This window comes from Triturus cristatus, chromosome 10 (assembly GCF_964204655.1).
Source record: "Triturus cristatus chromosome 10, aTriCri1.1, whole genome shotgun sequence".
Lineage (NCBI taxonomy): Eukaryota > Metazoa > Chordata > Amphibia > Caudata > Salamandridae > Triturus > Triturus cristatus.
Window position 1 is genome coordinate 1,238,920,227 of NC_140593.1, and position 23,749 is coordinate 1,238,943,975.

The window sequence follows — 23,749 nt, forward strand, 5'->3', positions numbered from 1 at the left end:
GACAGCACATCCACGTCTTCCCATAGCTAGATGACTGGCTCATAAACGCCAGCTCATACAACCAGTGTGTACAACATACTCGCACCACTATTCAACAACTTCACGACCTGGGGTTCACAATAAACCACGCCAAGTCCCAGCTGCAACCGTCCCACATGAAACAATACCTCGGTGCCACAATAGACACCTCAAGGGCGCTGGCCTATCCCAGTCCCGCCAGGATAGCAAGCATACAAGCTCTTCTCACCAAATTCTAACCGCAACACTCTCTTCCAGCTCGAGTGTTCATGCAGCTCATAGGGATGATGGCCTCTTGCATATTCATAGTGCCTCATGCCAGACTCCAGATGTGTCCTCTCCAGGAGTGCTTAGCACGCCAATGGAACCAGGCTCAAGGTCAGCTAACAGATCTGGTGTTGGTGGACACTCGTACTCACCGCTCTCTGCAGTGGTGGAACACCAAGAACCTTTCCAAAGGGCGACCGTTCCTAGAGCCGATTCCTCAAATAGTTCTGACTGCGGACGCATTGCTCTCCGGCTGGGGAGCTCACCTACTACATCACACCATGCAGGGCAGGTGGAAACCGCAACAAAAGTTATTCCACATCAATCACCTGGAATTACTGGCCATATTCCTAGCCTTAAAAGCATTCCAAAAACAAATATCGAACAAGACTGTCCTAGTCCGCAAGGACAACATGACAGCCATGTACTACATACAGAAACAAGGCGGGACACACTCTCTGCAGCTCTCTCAGCTAGCACAGAACATATGGAGATAGGCTATACCTCAGAACATGTTTCTCCTAGCCAAACATGTCCCAGGAGTCCAAAACTCAATAGCCGATCTGTTGAGCCGTCAAACACAACAGATCCACGAGTGGGAACTTCATCCGCAAGTTCTTCAACCGTTTTTTCAGATGTGGGGGCAACCACAGATAGACCTCTTCGCCATCCAAGAAAACGCCAAATGCCCAAACTTCGCCGCCAGGTATCCTCACCCATTGTCCAAAGGCAATGCGGTATGGATGAACTGGTCAGGCAGATTTGCGTACGCTTTTCCGCGTCTCCCACTCATTCCACTAGTGGTGCGCAAACTACAGCAACACTCCCTAACTCTCATCCTAGTTGCTCCAACTTGGGCCAGACAACCATGGTACACCACATTGCTGGAACTCTCCGTAGTTCCGCACCAAAAATTGCACCTCCCTCCACACCTCCTAACCCAGAACCATGGAGAGAGCCAACACCCAGACCCAGCTCAGCTCAACCTAGCGATCTGGCTCCTGAAGTCCTGGAATTCGGTTACCTTAACCTTCCTCCTGACTGTATGAACGTCTTTAAAGAAGCTAGACGGCATACCACTAGAGCATTCTATGCAGCCAAGTGGAAACGATTTGTAATGTACTGTCATAACAACAACACTGACCCCCTAGATGTGTCTATCCAACACATCATAGGCTATTTACTACACCTCCAAAGATGCAACTTAGCCTACACGTCTATCAGACTGCATCTTGCTGCCATAGCAGCATATCTACAAAATAGACAACGCCTATCACTTTCAGAGTACCTGCCATAAAGGCCTATATGGAGGGACTCAAAAGAATAATTCCCCCCAGAGTGCCACCTTCACCTGTGTGGAATTTAAACATCGTTCTCACAAGACTAATGGGGCCTCCATTTGAACCTCTACATAAATGTGAGCTACAATTCTTAACATGGAAAACTGCTTTCCTAGTAGCCATTACTTCTCTACGAAGAGTTAGCGAACTACAAGTACTAACCATTCAGGAACCCTTTCTGCAGATGCATCATAATAAGGTTGTTCTCCGAACTAATCCTAAATTCCTCCCTAAAGTCATTTCTCCCTTGCACCTCAATCAATCTGTTGAGCTGCTGTATTCTTCTCGCAGCCACAAACAGTTGCAGAAAGAGCTCTTCACACCTTAGACGTCAAAAGAGCACTGCTGTACTACATAGAAAGAACACAACCTTTTCGTAAGACCAAACAATTATTCGTGTCTTTCTCACCACCACACAAAGGCAACCCCATCTCCAAATCTGGGATAGCTAGGTGGATTGTCAAATGCATACAAATTTGCTACCACAAAGCAAAACGTACATTATCTGTTCCTCCTAAAGCCCACTCTACACGAAAGATAGGGGCTTCAATGGCATTTTTAGGCAACATTCCCTTAGACGATATCTGCAGAGCAGCTACATGGTCTACACCGTACACTATTGTGTAGATGTGTAAACAAAACAACAAGCTTGCGTGGGCCAGGCTGTACTCAAAACACTATTCAAAACTACTGCAACAGATAGTGGTAGTCGAACTAGGACGGGATACTGCTATACAATCTATGCATAGTGTGTAATCTGCAGCTCATATGCCTCAAACGGAATATGCTATTTACCAGTATGCATCTGTTCTTGGCATGTAGAGCTGCAGATCTACACACGCCCACCCGCCTCCCCAGCTACCTTTATCTGTTCCAGTATTCTCTTAATTAGATACAGCATACATGGGCATATTTCCTGTTTCTTACAAAGCTCCATCATCTCCCTGTTGGCGAAAAACAATCTGAGGATGGAGCCGATGCCCATGCGCACTATGATCCTAAGGAGGAGTCACCGACCTCGTGACTTCCAAAGACTTTCCAAGACAAAAACACGTGCAAACATCCGGACCCAACACCAGATGGCGATTTATGTATAGTGTGTAGATCAGATCTGCAGCTCTACATGCCAAGAACAGATGCCTACTGGTAAGTAGCATATTCCTTATTCAAATCGCCCCATTCATAGCTAGCGTCACCTCACATCTCTATGGCTACACATCATCTGTGTCTTGCTCAACCATGCAGTAACTTGACTATGTCGCTGCTTCATCCCTGTCTTCAAGATGCCCTCATCACCCTCCTTCCATTACACGCCATTGCCGTCACTTTAGTCTTGACTGTCCCTCACCTATGTAACATGAAATCACCGTCTGCAACTTGCTTTTCTCTGTTTCTTTATGGCCCCTATGGCCCCCCTGTCTTTGGTCACCTCATTCTTTACAGCGCCCAACCATCTCCCCTCCTCACCCAAGTCTCTCAACCATGGAACAACCTCATCCATGGTGGCAACTTATTCAGGTCTCTTCCTCCTCCATGGACCATTTCAGGCACACAGATTTCTCCCCATGTCACCCCATCCAAGACTGTGCATCAGTATCTCCCTTCATCCATGGTACATCTCACCTGTGAAACCTTCTTATCATTAGATGCTTATCACGCATGTTTTCTTTTCCATGCTGCGCCTCACTAATGTTCCCTGATCTTTAAGGCAGCACCGCCCCCATGGCCATGGTCCCTTTCCCCTGATTCTGAAGGCCTCACCTAGCCCACATCACCCACTCATCAAAGTCACACCTTACCCATGGCATCTGCTAGACCGCACCTTGCGCCGGTCTCCTGCTCCGCGGGTGCCACACCTCGCCATATCTCCTGATCCTCAAGGTCTCACCTTGACCATCTCTTATCCTTACCAAGGAGTGTCTTCGACCACGTGACAACGTTATCCATGGCTGCACCTTATTCATGTCTCTTCCTCCTCCTCCTCGAGGGAGGAATTCGGGCACCCAGATGTCTCCCCATGTATCTTGATTATCTAGGCTACACATCACCCATGACTATTCTCACCCATGTTTCCTTATCCATGCTGCTCCTCGTCTGTCCTCTGCTCTTCAAGGCAGCATGTCACTCATGACCTTTGGTCTCATGACTACACCTAGTCCCTTTCCCCTGCTTCTTGAGCTGCACCTCCACCATGCCCCTGGTCCTATTGGCCACAACTAGTCCCTTTTCCCTCCTTCTCAAGGCCTCACCTAGCCCATATCACCCGCTCAGCAAAGCCACACCTTAGCCATGTCCCTTCCTCAAGTCTCCTTCTCCAGTGTGCCCTTTACCCATGTCATCTGATCCATGTTGCATGTCAAAACTGTCCACTTCCATTCATGCCCCAACTTGACCATATTATGTCATCCTCTATGGTGCACCTCGTCCATCACCTCCCATCCATAGTAGCACCTAGTGCATGATTACTCCTGCTCTATGGTGCACACACCTGACCTAGGTTTCCTCCCTTACCGTACACCTCCTTAATTTTTCTGCCTCTTCCAGATTATACATTGTCCATAACCCCGCCTATCCATTTTCAACACATGGCCATGTGCCCTTCTTCAGGCTCCACCTCACACACACCCACTTTTTCAGGCCGCACCTCACCCATGTCCCCTTTTCCACCAGAGTGCACCCCTCTTCCTCATCCAGGCCACTCTTTGCACATTGTTCCCACATCTTCTTAGCCTCCGCTGTTTAGTGGTTTTTATCTTCCTATGGCACCGTGATTGAGATTCCTTTTCTACTTGCAAAGCTTACTCGAGCTCACCTCATACCTTTTCTCTCCATCTCTAGAGCTGCACTGGAAGAGCTGCAAACAAAACTAAAGGACGCTGAAGCAAGGTCTGTAGTGAGCATTGATGGCTGCTTTATGAGGGTCTGAGGTCAATAGGATTGTGTGGAGAAGGGTTTTGAGGGACAGTGACGGGAGTGATGCAGAGACTCCTACAGGGAAATAGGGCGGTGGAAGGCTTTGTAAGTAGAAAGAAAAAACGGAAAGTGAGGGGAACATTGGAGATGGGCAAAGTGTGAGTGAAACTGGGTACACTGAAGAATGTTCTGAGAGGCAGTGTGAGGGAAGAGTGGAGTAAATGTATGGGTAAGAAGAGAAAAAGAAATGGCTGTAGTGTGGAGAACAGGATGAGAACAATAATATAGGAAAGTGTGCCGGGAGGAGTATGAAATAAGGGGAGCTTGGGAGATTGGGACTGAACAGCATGGAACAGGAAATATGGGACAGTGTTTTGTAAATTAGAGGGCAGGGGGGTTGGTAACACTTGAATATGGGAGAACAGAAGGAGTGAAACGGAAATGGGAGCAAACGTAAATGATGGGGTTTTCACAAGGTTTGAGGCCTTCATTTGACTAACTGGGCAGTCCCTGGTTACAGGGCAGTATCTGATGTGGATGTTCACCACCAATGTCCCACAGCCACAAATGGGATAGCCCTGGAAGAACCAGGTACCCTTAGGGTACGTGACTGTTTGTGGGTTGTGAAGTTGAGCAGCCAAGACTTACTCTAGGAGGTGATGGGTATTAGAAACTCAGCACGAACTTGACACAGTAAGCCGCACTCAGCACTGTGGAGGAGGTACAGCTTCTGTTCTAAAAGTAAGGTGCGAAAAGAAAACGTGTGGCACCCTCTGGGCTTATATATGACATGGATTTGTTTATCATTTACGCACTAAGCACTACGCTTTCTTGATTATTGGCCCCATGGCCAGCACGTTCATATAACGCTGCACGTGGGTCAGCCCTGAGAACCTCGTGACTAATTTTTACCATAAAAATGCTTCTTTGTTCCGGTCAACGAGACAGTCGGGAGTAAAACATTATCCAATGTTGCAAATGTGCTGCTTTCGGTATATTCCTGTTTCATCTACTCTGGCTCTAGGTCTAAGGCTGAAGAGCTCCGTGGTCTGAAGCCTCAGCTGTTGAGTTTCCAGCACAAAATTCTAGAAATAGCCAAAGTCGTTGAACCCCAAAACGGCACTCTCACAAAAAAATACTCCACCCGTGAAGTCCATCATATAGCTGAGGATTGTTTCCGAGTCTCGTTGGCTGATTATTTAGAGCGGGGGTCTGGCTGCTATATCTGGGCAGGACACCTGTAACACCTTATACCGATTTTTGTACAAAAGTATCACAGAAGCCATATAGAAGCCATTCTCTGGGTGGAAACTGACATTGGTGACCTATATCTCTGAGATGACTGGTCGTAGAGAATCCACTGATACAAGTGGGGCTGGGAAAGACCCTCTGCATGCCAGGAATCCAGTTCACCCTACACATAAAATGGACAGTATGGTTGGGGCTGTAGGAATTCATTTCCCACAGACGCTGGAGATTGGCTACTAAGACAGATGGTATCCTTCTGGGAACAGTAGTGGCTAGAGAGATCGGTTGCGTAATTCTGGAAATGGAATACCCTCCCTCAGCCGGTGCAATAATGGGCCGTGCTACACCCGTGGCAATTTGGGTAAACAAGCTAAAATGTAATCTTGAAGATGTCATTTGCGCAAGAGGTACATTTTCAAAAAGGAATGTTGTGTCCAGTGGTAGGGTGAGAAGTCATCTCTGTTGAGTAGAGAAGCATGTACATGCGTTGCAAGCTCATTCCTAGGTTTAGTCGTTTGAACATACTTGTTGACACCACTTTCCCTCTGCGGGAGCTCGAGAATCCTCAGAGCATATTTCTAAAGCTACCCGTGACAGACTTTAGATTTGGATGGAAAAATCCAGATGTGTCCTGTAAATACTTTCTGTAACCAGTAGGAATAGGAGTATTCTGCTCAGAGCTTTTGACTTTTTCTATTATAAAATATCACTACTGTATCATCCTTTACACTGGTGACTTCTGTTGGAAGAAATCACGAAAATGTCACTCTCCCGCTTAAATCCTGGTTCTTAAATGGCGGAGGTTCTTGCTAAAATTACAACAATTAAATCTAGATCACCACTTGACCCTTCTCCTTCTAAGGTTTTTAAAGCACTGGTAGTCTTGTTTCCTCCAGTAATTTTCATGATGTGTAATAAATTAAGTATCGGGGAGATTCCTACTTTTTGTAAAACTGCGCTTGTCACTCTGAGCTTACAGAAAGACATTCTTGATGCGGACACTCCTGCTGGTTATCGCCCCATCTCACGCTTAACGTTTTTTACCAAGATTCTGGAAGGGTACATAAACACTCACTTATGTTTTATCAAGGAAAACAATAGACTTGATGATTATTAGTCCGGTTTTAGACCCACTCTTGGCAGTGAGACTGCGCTTCCAGCGGTCTCAAACGGTGTTCATATCATTCCGAGGGAGGGGCACTCAGCGGCTTTCATCCTTCTTGATTTTGTTCACTTCTCGGAAATCTATACAGAAGCGTACCGACCCATGCGGCTTCGGTACCAGGACAATGGGCGAACTCCATTCGCTTACTGATGGCTCGATGATACCCATTCGCAACATTTGAAGTACTTCCTCTCTAATGGTATTTCTACGTGCCTTGGGTATCCGATATGGTCTGAGACGCACTCTTCCCTGGAGGAGTTTTGATGGAGTGTTCCTACAGGGATGTTTTTCCTGGGGACAGAGAAAAAGTTTCTCGTAGGGGATGGAGGACATCCACCAATTTCTGCCTCAGACTAGAAGGCAGATCGGGATCGATACATTGGTCAAACAAAGGGGCTTGTCCTACTGTCATGCCTTCAAGTGCTGGAAAGGGTCCCTCCCATTTGTTCAACAGATTGACGTGGTATATCTGCGAAGAACCCCGAGTTGCATCTGTCTCAATGCAGTAGGTCACAGGTGTGAGAAAGTGGCTCTGTATATACTGTTCCTTAATAGGTACAGGGTGTACAGAGTCCACAGACCCCAAGGGTTTACCAGAGGTTAAAGTTAGATATAACCTTACTCTCCAAAGTGGTAGCCTGGTCGAGCAGTAAGGCAGTATCAGAGGACAGTGTAAAGCATTTGTTGTACACACTCAGTCAGCAAATAGTTCCACACACTCAATAACTGAACTCTAGGCCAATGGTTTATATATAAAAAATATATGCTTGTTTTATTTTAGAACCAACACTTGGAATTAAAATATACTTTCTCGACAGGAGATGTTTCATAAAAATACTTTTGTATATGCCATAGACTTTTTAGTAAACGGTTACAAGTAGTTGCAGTAGGCAACTCTATTTCTAAACACAATACATTGAGCTCAATGATAAATTCAAGTTATATGCAACAGATTACTTTTTAGATTACTTTTGCAGTTCCAAGACTGGATCCTAGATTCAGTCTTGGGTCAGTTCTCAGAATCAGTTGATGCAAGTCGACTTTGGTACTGTAATGATTTTTAATTAATATTTATCTATTTAAAATATTTCAGAGCAAAACAACCAATGATTCCCTATGGAAGAAAATTCAGGTTATAGGTACAGTAGGTTATCGTTACTTTTGTAATCCAGTACTGGGTGCCTAGACTCAGTACTGGGACCTTTATCCAAAACAGGTAAGTAATTATGTTTTCAGATGTTATACGATTTTTGAAGAATATTTAGAAATTGCAGAAATCAACACTTAGAAGAAATTTCACAGAAAAACAGTCAATGGTTTCCTATGGAAGAAAAATGAGTTAAAGGTAAGAATAGTTGTGGGTACTTTTCAGAGTCAGTGCTGGGCTCCAAGATCCAGCACTGGGAGCTCACCTAAGAGCAGGTGAGTAAATTCGTTTTTGTCACTCGGCTGATTTTTGGTGAATATTTGAAGATTTGAAAAGTCCACACTTAGAAGAAATTTCAGGAAAAAGCCAGTCAATGTTACCCTATGAGGAAAATAGAGTTTGCGGTTTAAGGGTAAGTACTCGACTGGCAGCGTTGAAGTTCTGGGCACAGACTCAGGGGTCCCCCAGGGTCAGGTAGGTACAATTGGTTCACCCTCAGCGACTCTAGGGCGGCCGGGTGCAGAGTGAGTTAGGCCCAATGTTATCCTATGAGGGATAGGGGGGGCCTTGTTTGGTGGCTGCTGTCTGGCAAGCCACGCGGCTGTGGGAGCTGGGCTCCTGGTCACTTACTCAGGGCAAGTGGGGAAGTAGGAAAGTGTAGAGTTTTCACTGCCAGGGCCACTCGGGCGGCTGGGTGCAGAGGGCTTTTGAGCCTTCGGGCGCTCAATTGATTTCAATGGGAAATCTCCGGTTTAGAAAAAGACTGCAAGCTCGCGGACGAAGATTCTTCAGGTGCCACCACCACTTCGAGAGGTAAGTTGGGTAGTTGAAGGATAGGTAGGTACCCCGGGATTGGACACAGAGGGCCGTGGGGCGCCGGGTGCAGGGGTGCCTTTTGGTGTCGGAAAATCTTACCCTCTGTTGATCGCGGTTGGGGTGGCACACTGTTCTGAGGCTGCAGGCTTCTTCAGGATTGTCGAGGGGGGTCCTTGGGTGCCGGACTCGGGGTCACAGTCGCCGTGGGGTCGTCCTCGTGGGTTTAGTTCACTCCGGCACCGGCCAGGCTTGGCTGGTGCAGAGTGGGCTGGGATCGCGGTTCCGGGCTGCTGCCAGGGGTGAAAGGTAGGTTCTGAGTAGAGCCTCTACTCACGGGAGTCCCAGGGGATCAGAGTTCAAAGGTAGCCAGGTCCTCCCGGGTTTCTGAGGTTGCTGGCCACAAGAGATGCCGGGTTTGGAGCAGGTTCGAGGTCGACAGGCCGGTAGGGCTGGGGCCAAAGCAGTTGGTGTCTCCCTCTCCTTCGCAGCTGCAGGGCAGGTCTTCTTTTCTTCTCGCTCTTCTTGTAATTTCGGAATCTGGAATCTGGGGAAGGAGGGTTCAGGGTGCCCCTAAATACTAGATTTAGGGGCGTTACAGGTAGGTGAAGGGCAGGGACCAATGGGTCCCTGTCCTGGCGTGGGTACACCCCCTATCCTGCCTCTCTCCTGTGGGAGGGGGGCAGTAGCCTAGTCCTGATAGTGTAGGGCTCCCCATCTTCAAGATGGCGAGAGCCCGGAGATGTGCTTCACCTCGCCTCCCCCACCTGAGGGGTGGGGTTGGCAGGCTGGCACATCCCCTGTCCTTATTTGGGGTTTCCGGCCAAAGCTTCCCGCCAGAGTGGGGGGTTGCAGGGGCCTGGGGAAGCTCACAGAAGCTTCCCCCTGCCCATCCTGGGGGAGGGGATTTAGCACCTCGCCCAGTATGTGCATTGTTGCAGGACCAGGAGAGCAGGGGCTCTCCTATCCAGGGGTCCAGCAACATGTCTGCTGGGTGGCAGCCTAGGCAGCCTCAGAGCAGACGTGGATTCGTAGGTTAGGTTTCAGGGGGCACCTCTAAGATGCCCTCTGTGGTGCTGGGTACATTAAATCCCACACTGGCATCAGTGTGGGTTTAATGTGCTGAGAAGTTTGATACCAAACTTCCCAGTCTTTAGTGTTGCCATTATAGTGCTGTGGAGCTCGTGTTTGACGAGCTCTCAGCACCATGTACTCTTAGATGGCAGCACTGCACTTAGAGGGCTCAGGAATTGACCTGGGCACTGTAGGGACACAGGGCTACTGCTCCTGTGCTCACACCATTGGCATAGGGCACCCAGCGAGAGGGGTGACTGATGTATGCCATGGCAGTGTAGGTGATGGGCATGGCACACAGGGATGTGTGCCATGTCGACTTTGTTTTGGTTTTGCACCCAAACACTCAGCCTGCAAAGGCAGGGTGTGTGTGTAAGGGTACAGGGCCTCTAAGGGTGGCACAAGGTGTGCTGCAGCCCTTAGAGGTCTCCCTTGGTCACAAAGCCCTGGGTACTTGGGGTACCATTTACTAGGGCCTGACATGTGGCCAGGGTTTGCCAATTGGGGTTTGGTTTGTTTTAGGGAAGGAACATAGGCCCTGGGCACCTGATTGGCAGGAGTCCAGGGCACACTCAGTCAAAGTACATTCAGCAATTCAGCAAAAAGTGGGGGCATACCATGCAAGAAAGATGGCACTTTCTCACAACAGGTGTTACCTTCTCCGTCACGGTATAGGTGCCGTGCCACTGCCCTAACAGTTTATGATCAGAGGAGGTTATCATGAGAAATACCGGATCTCCCACATTGAAGGATCTCTTTCGCTTTCTTGTCATGTTGGGCCTTTTGGGCAGCCATGGCTTCATCCATATTAGTCTGGACTATGGCCCGTATTTGACCTAAATGTGTTTTGACGTTTGACACGTATTCCACCAGGAGTTTAATGTCGTTCTGCTCATTTTCCCATGCCTCATGAGCCATCTCTAATAGGGATCGTGGTTGGTGATCGTACAATAACTCAAAAGGGGAATAACCTGTGCTCTTTTGTACCTTACATCGGATGGCGAATAATGCCAAGGGTAACATGTCCTCCCATTTCCTGGTTTCTAAGGTGAGGAGCTTCTTAAGAGTGGTTTTAATGGTGGCATTGTACCGCTCCACTAATTTATCTGTTTGTGAATGGTACGCTGCAGTTCGTAGCTACTTGATACCCAGCTGGGCACACACTTGTTTCATTAGTTTGGACACAAACGGGGCTCTTTGATCTGTTAAGATCTCTTTTGGAAACCCCACTCGCGAAAAAACATTTACCATGGCTTTGGCTATATTAGCGGCGTCTGGGCGACGCAAGGCGATCGCCTCAGGGAAACGGGTGGCGTAGTCAACTAGGACAAGCACATAGTGACACCTGCTTTGAGAAGACAACACAGGTCCTATGATGTCCATTCCTACCCTACAGAAGGGTTCATCAATAACTGGGACAGGACGAAGGGGTGCACGGGTAGGCCTATAGCGACTATTGTTCTGGTGTATGGGACACTCCCGGCAATACGCCTTTACTTGCTGGTAGATTCCTGGCCAGTAGAAGTTTTCCATAATCAGCTTTTCTGTTTTCTCATCACTAAAATGCCCCCTAAAAGATGACTGTGGGCTAGTTAAAGGACCTTTTCACGAAACGGCCCCGGGACCAACAGTTGGCGTTTGTGTGTGGGGTTTCCCTCTCTGTAGAACAACCCATTCTTGTTAAAGAAGTAGGGACCTACTTGAAGAGGGTCTTCCTTCTCTAGGGCTCTATCCCAGGCTTCTCGTAGGACAGGGTCCTCTCTTTGAGCTGCGTGGAAGTTTCTATCCGTTTCCCATGGGTTCTCATCATGGAGGACTGGCAACACTGGGGTGGGTTTCCTTTTTTCCATTCTTCTTTGGCTTTGGCTTTTCTTAATTTTGGAGGAAGGCCATTCGTGGTCTTCGTCCCTGGAGAAGGGAGCTGTATTCCACCACTCACTCATGTTCTGGTGGCGTATCCTTAATCAATTGAGATAGGTTCGGGTAATCGTTTCCAAGAATGGCCTGTTCAGGCAATCGTTGGATGAGACCCACCTTCAGAGTGGATCCAGGGTCATTTTGGTGTTGAATTTGTACACGGGTGGTAGGGTATTGCTTCTTGTCACCATGAACACATTGTATGGTTACTGTCCCCTCAATGGGGCCGATCCCGTGTTCCAGGTCCTGACACTTTGAAGGCACCCTGTATCCGCCAATGCTGTGACTGGTTGTCCGTTCAGACACCCTACAATGATAAGGGGGTGGTAGTCTATCGGGAGGGGAGCAATAATATTTCCGGACCATTCCATCCTCCATTGGCTCTTCTTTTTGGGGACAAAACACGCTATTATGTTCCATCCCCCTGCAATTAAAGCATTAGGGTCCAGTGGGGGGGGGGGGGGGTTTGAACAAGGTAGGACCTGGTATGACGGTGACGGGCTCCAGCTTTCGTATGATTGGGGTTCGGGGTGGCTGGTGGACCCCACTACTTCCCGCTTTCCAGTGTGGATCATCTCACCCCTTTTGTATTTCCTGGGCTCTGCTGTATGCACTGGCTATTTCGACAGCCGTTTCCAGGGTGAGATGTGCATGCTGTCGGACCCACTTTTGGATGGGAGGATGCAGGGAGGACAAATAGTGTTCCAGGTAGATTTTGGCTATGATCCCTTCTTTGGTGGTATTGGAGGGTTTAAACCAACGGTCGGCCATGTCCTTTACCCGGAAGTATAGTGCTTTTGGTGTCTCCTGGGGGCCCTCCTTTATTTGGCAGAGTCTCATTCTATACGTCTCCTCATCAACTCCCAATCTTTTCTTGATACATTGTTTTATGTCAGCATATGGAGTCCCTCCCTGTACAGTTGCAGCTTGATGAGCCGCTTGTAAATCGCCTGACAATGAAGGGCCCAAGTACTGTCCCCATTTATCTGTCGGCCAGGCCGCATACGGTGGCCATGCGCTCAAAATTATTAAAGAAGTAGTCCAGATCTTTGCCACTCACATATCACAGAGGGAAGAGCGGCAGGCACCCTTTGATGTCCGATGGCTTCCGTGAGTTTCTCCATGGCTGCCCCATGGGTTTGACCTTGTCGGGTGAGCACTAGATGTAGTTTGCCTCGATCTTCTACCACGGTGAGGAAACGCTCCATCACTTTCCCCAGGTTTTCCTGGCTTTCTGCCATTTTAGCGATTGCAGCCTCCATGTCTCCGGATGATCCCACTTCTGACACCACCTGTGGGATTGCGGGCCGGATAAACAGACGCGGAGGCTGTATGTAATGAGCAATGGTGTGAATTTTATTGAAATTCTTGGTTCTTTGGACTTTAGGGGTCACAAAGGGATCTTCTTTCTTCGCAACATCTTCCTTCTGGCTGCTCTGGTTGATAGTCTTGGTCTTCACTCGCTGGTCTTCGCTCGCCTCCTCTCCTTCTCCTCTGATCGCTGCGCCCCCATCCTCTGTGGATTGGTCCTTTTTCACCCTCTGTGGGTAACTACTTCCGGGTTCGGCTCCTCGCACTTCTGCCGTATCACCTCGGTCTTGCCCTTCCTGTGTGGAGAGATAACAGGTGGGTGGGGCTATCGTCTCAGGCGGCGCACCACGGAAGTCACGCATCCGGGTCCGTTCCTCGGCGTGAAGGCTGCCTCGGTCATATCGGCCTGGAGGGACAGGTAAGAGACTGGTCCCCGTCGGTACCGCCTCACAGGGCTCCAGCAGCTTTCAGTACTGATGATCATCATAGGCTGATGTCGGTCTGCTCTGCAGCAGAGAATGGGCTCCAGTAGTGTAAGAAAGTGGGTTTCTGTTGCAGTAACCCCCCCCCCCTTTTTTTTGCCTAATAGCTGATGCACTTTTCCTTGTTGGGCCCTGGGCTCCTGCCAATCAGGTGCCCAGGGCCTGTGTTCCTTCGCTAAAAACTGCCTAACAGCCAAAACCCAAATTGGCAAACCCTGGCCACATGTCAGCCCCTGGTAAATGGTACCCTAGGTACCCAGGGCCTTGTGACCAGGGAAGGCCTCTAAGGGCTACAGCACTCATTGTGCCACCCTTAGAGGCCCTGTACCCTCACACACACACACTGCCCTTGCAGGCTGAGTGTCTGGATACAAGACAAAACAGAGAGTCGACATGGCACACATCCCTGTGTGCCATGCCCACAACCTACATTGCCCTGGCATACATCAGCCACCCCTCTAGCTGGGTGCCCTATGTCAGTGGTGTGGGCAAAGAGGCAGGAGCCCTGTGCCCCTACAATACCCAGGTCCATTCCTGGGCACTGTAAGTGCTGTGCTGCCATTTAAGAGTACATGGTGCTGGGAGCTTGTCAAACACGAACTCCACAGCACCATAATGGCAGCACTAAAGACTGAGAAGTTTGGTATCAAACTGCTCAGCACATTAAATCCACACTGTTGCCAGTGTGTGATTTAATGTACAAAGCACCACAGAGGGCATCTTAGAGAGGCCCCCTGAAACCTAAATCTACAATCCACGTCTGTTCTGAGGCTGCCTAGGCTGCCACACAGCAGACATGTTGCTGGACCCCTGGGTAGGAGACCCCTGCTCTCCTGGGTCTGCAACAATGCACATCCTGGGCGAGGTGCTAAATCTCCTCCCCCAGGATGGGCAGGGGGAAGCTTCAAAGGCATGCCGGCTCGGTGAGCTTCCCCAGGCCACTGCAACCCCCCACTCTGGCGGGAAGCTTGGCCGGAAACCCCAAATAAGGACAGGGGATTTGCCAGCCTGCCAACCCCACCCCTCAGGTGGGGGAGGCGAGGTGAAGCACATCTCCGGGCTCTCGCCATCTTGAAGATGGGAAGCCCTGCCCAATCAGGACTAGGCTCCTGCCCCCCTCCCACAGGAGAGAGGCAGGATAGGGGGTGTACCCACTCCAGGACAGGGACCCATTGGCCCCTGCCCTTCACCTACCTGTAACGCCCCTAAATCCTAGTATTTAGGGGCACCCTGAACCTTCCTTACCCAGATTCCAGATTCAAAACTACAAAGAAGAGCAAGAAGAAAGAAGACCTGCCCTGCCGGCCTGTCGACCCTCGAACCTGCTCCTGCTCCAACCCGGCATCTCTTGTGGCCAGCAACCTCACAAACCCCGGAGAACCTGGCTACCTTTTGGCTCTAAGCCCCTGGGACTCCCATGAGTAGAGGCTCTACTCAAAACCTACCTCTAATCCCTGGCAGCAGCCCGGAACCGCGAACCCAGCACACTCTGCACCAGCCAAGCCTGGCCAGTGCCGGAGTGAACAAAGACCACGAGGACGACCCCACGGCGACTGTGACCCCGAGTCCGGCACTCAAGGACCTTCCTCGACACTCCTGAAGGAGCCTGCAGCCTCAGAACAAGGTGCCCCCCAACCGCGATCAACAGAGGGTAAGATTTCCCGACACCAAAAGGCACCCCTGCACGCGGCGCCCCACGGCCACCTGTGCCCAATCCCGGGGTACCTACTTATCCTCCAACTACCCAACTTACCTCTCGAAGTGGTGGTGGCACCTGAAGAATCCTCGTCCCCGAGCTTGCAGTCTTTTTCCAAACCGGAGATTTCCCATTGAAATCAGTTGAGCGCCCGAAGGCTCAAAAGCACCCAGTCGCCCGAGTGGCCCTGGCAGTGAAACCTCTACACCTACCTACTTCCCCACTTGCCCTGAGTAAGTGACCAGGATCCCAGCTCCCACAGCCGCATGGCTTGCCAGTCAGCAGCCACCAACCAAGGCCCCCCTATCCCTCATAGGATAACATTGGGCCTAACTCACTCTGCACCCGGCCGCCCTAGAGTCGCTGAGGGTGAACCAACTGTACCTACCTGACCCTGGGGGACCCCTGAGTCTATGCCCAGAACCTCAACTCTGCCAGTCGAGTACTTACCTTTAAACCGATAACTCTATTTTCTTCATAGGGTAACATTGACTGGCTTTTTCCTGAAATTTCTTCTAAGTGTGGACTTTTCAAATCTTAAAATATTCACCAAAAATCAGCCGAGTAACGAAAACGAAATTACTCACCTGCTCTTTGGTGAGCTCCCAGTGCTGGATCTTGGTGCCCAGCACTATCTCTGAAAAATACTTACAACTGTACTTACCAGTAACCCAATTTTCTCCCGTAGGAAATCATTGATTGTTTTTCTGTGAAATTTCTTCTAAGTGTCAATTTCTGCAATCTTTAAATATTCTTTAAAAATCGTATAATATCTGAAAACTTAATTACTTACCTGTTTTGGATAAAGGTCCCAGTACTGAGTATAGGCATCCAGTACTGGATTACAAAAGTAACGAGAACATACTATACCTGTAACCTGCATTTTCTGCCATAGGGAATCATTGACTGTTTTCTATTAAATATTTTCTAAGTGTCAACTTTTAAAATAGCTAAATATTGTTTAAAAATCATCACAGTAATTAAGTCGACTTTCATCCCTTGATTCTGAGTACTGACCCAGGACTGAATCTAGGATCCAGTCCTGGAATCACAAAAGTAATCCTAAAAGTAATCTGTTGCAAATAACATGAATCTTCCATCGAACTCAATGCATTATTGTGTTTAAAATAGTGTTGCCTATTGCAACCACTTGTAACTGTTTACAAAAGTCAATTGCATTAGCAAAAGTATTTATATAAAGCATCTCATTCTGAGAAAGTATATTTTAATTCCAATTGTTGGTTCTAAAATAAAACATGCATATATTTTTTATATATAAACCATTGGCCTAGAGTTCAGGTCTTGAGTGTGTGAGACCATTTGCTGGCTGAGTGTGTACAACAAATGCTTTACACTGTCCTCTGGTACTGCCTTACTGCTCGATCAAGCTACCACTTTGGAGAGTAAGGTTATATCTAACTTTAGCCTCTGTCAAACCCTTGGGGTCTGTGGACTCTGTACACCCTGCACCTATTAAGGAACAGTATATACAGAGCCACTTTCTCACAAGTAGCTTTCAATACTGCCGATCATCATAGGCTGGTGTTGGTTTACTCTGCAGCATTGAAAGGGCTCCAGCAGCTTTTAGTTCTGCGATCATCAGAGGCTGGTGTCGGTCTGCTCTGCAACAGAGAATGGGCTCCAGCAGCTGCGTCTTTATTGGTTCTCCTCCTTCCTTTCTCAATTGTCAAATAAGGAAGAAAAATAAGGTTCTTTAAACGATGGCGATATGTGGTGTCCCTTATTTATGTATACTATTACCGGCACGGTTTAATCCGTACTTAGAACAATAGTTTATATTTATTTAATAGGATTCACATCTCTCCTATGCTGAGGATCAAAAATTGAGTATAGCTGACAATTCAGAAATTCAAAATAAGAAGTGTGAAGCAATACTTTACTAGTGCTACATCCAACTTCTGGAACTCACTGTGTCCTTGCTAAAAACTCTTGCCATCCTCCTATCCTTTGGGAAACCATGGCAGGCACGTTTTTCTTCTAACTCTAGACCAATTGAGCGATCCGAAGTTTTCAGACCTACCTTAAACCTTTCTTTCGCTTGGATGTTCTTCTGTGTATTGGTAAATAATCGTAGGACCCATTCTTGTGCCATGTAAATCTCTTGAACGCCATTTGGCCCCGTCACAGTATAGGAAATTGATAACTCCTTTATACATGCCACCGACCTAATGAAAGCCAATGAGTGGCCCACATTACGGGGACAGAAGTTAGGGCAAGTGAACACGACTACACCATGCAGGGGACCTTTGTCTCCCATCTAGTGTTCACTGTGTGTGCTGCTTGCCCCCCCCCCCCATGAGTAGACCGAGGCTCGGCTGACAAACAGTACAGAAACATGTGCTGTCTCGTTCATTTGAGTTGAATATTTTTGGGTTTTCCGAAGAATGATCTTCTGCCAGTTATTATTCAGCTACGTTTCTCTTATTGTGGCTGGCGTGAAAAGCGTCACAAGTGAAGATGTAACCATGAGCTGCATCACATTCGATCTGGTTCGATCCCAGTAGATCTGGTCGGTGGAGATCCTGTTTTACTTTACAGTGTTTATGGAACCTTTTGTCTGTTCAGCTCTGAGTGCTATGACTGAATGTAGGTGCCCATCCTCACAGCTTGTGAATTTAGATCCACTTTGCACACTTCTGCTCGTGGGGCCATTGCAGTTTCCATCTCGCTGCCTGGTTAAGTTGCATCAGTGCTTCTGGTCAAAATAATCCACTTATTTGTTAACTAACTACTCGTCTGTTTTGATCTGCGAATCTGGAAATACTTTATTCAATTATTTGGGAGTGACAATTAGTGTATTTACAGTTCTCAGAACAACGTCTGGTAGAATCCCCAAATGTTTGTGCATGCACACAGCTCTGAGATAGCTAGAGTTTAAAAACACATGAACCATTGTGCAGACAGCGATGGATCCCGCGTGTTCTGCAGTTCGTCTGATCAAGAACAATCGGAGAGTGCTGCAGGGCGGGGTTAGGAACTAGCTGCGCTTCTGATGTGAAGGATTGTGGAAGTGATGATTTTGTCCAATGGGTGGTGTTAGAGCTGCCGAGTGGACATAAATCCTCTAGCAGGCCCCCAGGTACAGAGGTGGTGAGTAAAAATGTAGAGCTATGTGGTGTGAATAAAAGTATCCAGCAGCGCCTGCTCATTCTGCAGCTGGTATGGAGTTAAGTGTCCTGCATCCCAGCGTTCCCTTTGAACACTTAATGAAATCATTTCCTTTGGGAGCCACAATGTGTTCATGACTATTCTTGTCACCTCCTTCCTTTGGGGATAGCAGGTTGCTTCATGAAGTTCAGGGTTTCCATTGACTTCATCTCCAGAGTGATCACCAGGGCCGTTCTGCAAACCCTGTGTGAGCATTAAGAAGGGGATATTGGTTACAAAGCAGGTGACCAGTTTGACATACCTACATGAAAAGTAATCGCCGATCTCCGCTTAAACGAGACCATGAAGTTATCAGCATTCTTTCGGAGTCACAAATACTGGCCTAAAGGAGCCAGACTACATGTCATACGACAAGGGCTTTGAGATTCTCTTATTCGATTTAACATTTTTGAAACTCGCCTTAACTGTTCATGGTATTTGGTACCAAGGAAATTGCCATGGAGTTATTGGCTAGATGGAGTGTGGCTTGAATGAGTTATAGATGGAGTGTGGCTTGAATGAGTTATAGATGGAGTGTGGCTTGAATGAGTTATAGATGGAGTGTGGCTTGAATGAGTTGTAGATGGGAGTGTGGCTTGAATGAGTTGTAGATGGGAGTGTGGCTTGAATGAGTTATAGATGGAGTGTGGCTTGAATGAGTTGTAGATGGAGTGTGGCTTGAATGAGTTGTAGATGGAGTGTGGCTTGAATGAGTTGTAGATGGAGTGTGGCTTGAATGAGTTGTAGATGGAGTGTGGCTTGAATGAGTTATAGATGGAGTGTGGCGAGTGAGCTCTGCTCCCCACTGACAGAGAAGTACCAAAGCCGCAATCTGCAGGGGTTCAGGAGGTAATGATGCTCCACTACCGAAAGGTGCAGGAAGCGCGCTCGGCCACACAATATTTTGCAGATTGACCTCTGTTAAAGAGTGAAATGCACCCTCCACATGAGACCACACTGCACACTGTACTGTGGCTTCACAAAGCAAACTGAAGAAGGCCTAAGTCGACAACTACCTGATTATTTTCAGTTTAACTAAACGTTTGGAGACATTTTGATGCTGTCGCTGGATGCTAGAATTCGGCAAAGCATGTTTCGTGTGTCCAACTTTTGAGTCCCTGTGTAAACAACTTTCCGCTGTACAAGGCATGGTACTTACTTTGTTGCCTCTACCCCCGCGAGACTACTCCCGTGTTCAGTGGGTTCTTGAGCGATGTCCCCCACACCCTTATAAAAGTGGGTTCAACGGAAGAGTGCATGTGAGGCCATATGAAGACATTGTTCTGACTTCCCTTTTGTTCTTTTCTTTGGTAGGCATGACACATTGAAGACCAAGTTGGACTCTCTCCGGGGAGAAGTGCTAAAGAAGGAAAAGGAGACGGAGCAGACAGTCCAGGCACTGAGGCAGCAGGTGGAGGTATGCATGGGCATGGTGTGGGTCAGGCCTCTGTCCCTCATGGACATCGTTGGCTAACCTCTCAGCCTGCAGGACTCCCCTCGCAAGTGGAAGCATGCTACACACCATGTGCCACACGGGGTCTTTGGTACTTGGAGCGGAGTGTCGCTTGGTCCAGCACATACTCCTTCGGGTTAAAAAACATTGAGCTATTTATGCCCGAGCTGGCAGCGTACTCCTAGATGCGAATATTCATGCTGTGTTCAACTCTACCCAGGGCTGGATTTACACTCATTGCCACGTGTATGCCCTCTTACTCCTACAAACCCAGTTCAGACCTTGGGGCACACTCACAAATGCATGGTCGCTGTCTGACCAGCCAACCCAGTGCAGCGCTCGGAGCAGACTATTGTATGCGTGTGCACTCACACTCACGACTTGCCTAATTCAGTGCTGAGAGCAGACCTCTGTAGCTGTGCGTCCACTGTTAACCAGTCAAGTGAGACCCTCAGAGCAGGGTTATACCTGAAAGCTCCTGTCTGACTCACTGAATGCAGGCCTTGGCAGCATGTCTCACCCATCCGTTCTCTTTCCACAGCATCTGCTGGATGACAAGACGTCTGTGAAGGCGCAGGTCACCTCCCTGCTGGGGGAGCTGCAAGAGAGTAATGACTGCCTGAAGGAGTGCGGGGCCGAGAAACGCAAACTGGAGGACAGGTAAACACTGCGTCATGATTGGATGCTATGGTGATTAGAACCTGAATTATGTGTTCAGTCAAGGATGCTGCCTTGGGTCTTTGGCTTGGTGCTTGCGTTCTTCCCCTCACCATCTCCTTGTGAATGAGAGATGTCGCTTGTCCCTTAAGCGACAGCCAGGGTGTAGAATCATAGCTCCTGGAGTCCTTCGAAGGGGTTGTGTTCCTTGGTAAAGTCCAGCTGAGCTGGCCGAATACTTAAAAGGCTCACGCTCATGTCCTTCATGTCCCTGGGACACGTGCAGATAAACAGCGAGATACATCAGGTCTGATCTTCACCAGCTTCATGGTGATTTCCTGTCCTGGGGTGGGAGCCCCAAGTAATACTAGTACCTACATCGGCAGCTGGAGGGGCCTGAGCCTATCGGCATCCACAACACCTCACAACATTGAAGCTTTTCTTTCAGCTTCTAGTAAAACCAATAACTCTTCCGAGGATTTATCAAGATGTCCAAAGCCGCGTCCACTGCTGGAGCTCAGTCTGCCCACCCATGGGGCTATTCCAATGAAGGACCAGTAAACTGGTTCTGTGCCTCTCTGACTGCCCTGAGTAGGAGGAGCCAACCCACAACAAAGGCAGGTACACACTAGAACTCTGTTTCAGGTCGCGAAGGGACTTTTCCAAACTTCGTGCTACTCTATTTATGTCCAAGCCTCTCCCCCACCCCATTCCTCAGATAATCCCCACCTGGACTTCTGCCCGAGCTCCTCTAGAAAGCCAGCTGCCCCACGAGCTCTTCACACATGCATTTGAAGGCCATTTCTATCCTCTCACCCACTGGAATGTTTAACCCTAGATTGCTGACAAGAATAAAAGGCAGTAATTTTATTTTGCGTTTCACAAGTGTGCCACATGCCACTGTGAGATATGAAACCATCAGCCCTTCCCGGCTTTTCAACCTGCAGCATGGTGCTGTGTGGGGCTTGTAACTCTGCATACTTAAACTGCACTGACCGTGCTGAAAGCAAAGTGGTGTTGGCTAAAATGCCTGAACTGGCCGAAAGTGGTATGCATGACATGGAACAAACTTGATAGCTGTGTTTAAGATTTTACAAAGTTATCTTGTCCATTTTGAAAATTGCTTGTTTCACAGGAAAATAAAAAAAGTAAACTGTGCTCGCTTATTTTGTGAAAGGTCACACTTTCACTCACATCATCACATTGACGCAAGTATTAGCTGTTTAAAGGTCTGTATAAAGAAATCAGTAGCTTTATTTTTGCAATAATAGGTTTTTCTGCTAAATTGTGTTAAATCAATCAAATTTTAAATTATGTATAAATGCTCATAAAAAGTTAAGCCGGTTGTGGTGAGTTTATGTAAAAAGAAAAAAGAAATTCCAGCGTTAGCTTGAGAAGATAAACATATTTGACACAACACCACTTTTTTAGTATATGTTTAATTGTATTTTTGGCTCAGTTGGTTTGCGATGGAATAAGTATGTGCTTCTACTATTTGCTTATTTGCTGTGTAAAAGACAGGTGTAAGAAACAGACTTTTTGCAGGGTTTCCCCCCACCTTTTTTCCCCCATTGAGACCACTAGGTGCTGGTGTAATGACGCTGAAATGCCTTGAGCCCTGCTAAACAGGGCTCTGTGCATGTGGTTTGACCCTTAAAATGATGTATGTCGCACTGGCTTATACCAGACTGGCGTAGGCTGACTTGCTTGAAGCTCCTAGTATATGGTACTTTGGGCATGTATGTTCGAGGGTCACTCCAGGGACTGCCGCACGGGTGGTGCCTCCCTAGGTGTGACCCAAGTAAATATTGTCTCCCAGTTCGCCAGTGCAGACTGGAAGAGCAGTTTTTAAACTGCTAGCCCAACTTTGACATTTAAAGCAATGACCGAGCCAAAACCTCCCTGTGTAGTAGGTAAGTCATCCCTATGGCAGGCCTACCGAGCCCTGGGTGCGACATATTTCATGGACAGAGCATGTATTTTACAGGTTCTGGCAGTAAAAAAGCAAAACTTGTTTTTACTGTGGAAAGACTTGGTTGCCCCGTTGACGAGTACAAAGTTACACACTTTGTTTCATTAGGCTCGACATGATTATCCAGTCCAAATTCATGTAACATGTGCCATGTGCTCCTGCATTGGGTTGTCCTTGAGACGACTGTCCACCCTCCCGTGGAGACGTGCCAACGACTCCCAGGAAAGCACACAATAGAAGCCTGCACTAGAGAGAGCGGTGACCTCTCCCTGGAAGGAAGCCATATGGGTGTTGGCCAAAAAGCTGAACTTCAATGGTGAAGCCGCCTTGAAGGGCAAATGTCGAACACGTGGCAAAGGGGCTGTCCCGTTATTTAGGTAGGCAGGCTGGCACTCAGGAAGGAGAGGGGACCAGGTTGCCAAACTGGTTTTCCAGGAGCATGTAGCCCTCTTGGTAGCCACGCCTCTGGGTTGGGCTTAAGAACTCTGGACGCCGAGAGAGGGGTTCTGCCATGTGGGGAGTGGGCAGATTGGTGCATCCTAAGATAGCCAGATGCCACACTTCAAGGAAGTGGTCAACAGGAGGGAGGGGACCTGGTAGTCCATTGGCTACCAACTGCATCCTACCCTGAGGCCACTTTCTGAGCATAAATAGGGCAACCAGAACTCCGATCTCATCTGGACTGGAAGAAGGTCTGAGGAAGGACTGCCAAGCTGCACCATGGATACGGCAAAGAGAAAGGTTTGCAAATCAGAGGGATTGTGCCTGCTGTATACTGCTCATGGAGAAGTAGTCTCCGGACCCCAGCCGAAGCAAGAGACTCAAAGGGTCAGTTGGTTGCCCTCCTGTTGGCAGCACAGGACACAACAGCTGAAGAAGCCTGCTGGGGTGAGTTGGTAGTGCAAATCAGACCTGAGACCAGGATCTGAAGTTTAAAGTTGCACCCGGGATCGCTGAACCCGGGAGAGTCATCTGAGTACAGCTTGGTCGCCTAGAAGGCAAGTTACCTTCAAGGCAGGATTCCATTGTGACCATCCTGCAGGGTGACTGGTAGCCCAGTAGCAACTGGACTTCTGCCAGGACTGAGAAGACTTCGAAAGACGTCAAC

At 48.2% G+C, this 23,749-nt stretch overlaps 1 protein-coding gene across 6 annotated transcripts in view; it reads left to right on the forward strand.

The window, feature by feature from the left end:
* IKBKG (inhibitor of nuclear factor kappa B kinase regulatory subunit gamma) overlaps window positions 1–23,749 on the forward strand; it is a 228,727-nt gene that overhangs the window by 114,638 nt on the left and 90,340 nt on the right. For all 6 annotated transcript variants that reach the window (XM_085629872.1, XM_085629874.1, XM_085629877.1 and 3 more), the window contains 3 exons: window positions 4,464–4,511; window positions 19,874–19,976; window positions 20,554–20,672. In XM_085629872.1, the coding sequence (XP_085485998.1) occupies window positions 4,464–4,511; window positions 19,874–19,976; window positions 20,554–20,672 (270 nt within the window). The remainder of the gene's footprint in view (window positions 1–4,463; window positions 4,512–19,873; window positions 19,977–20,553; window positions 20,673–23,749) is intronic.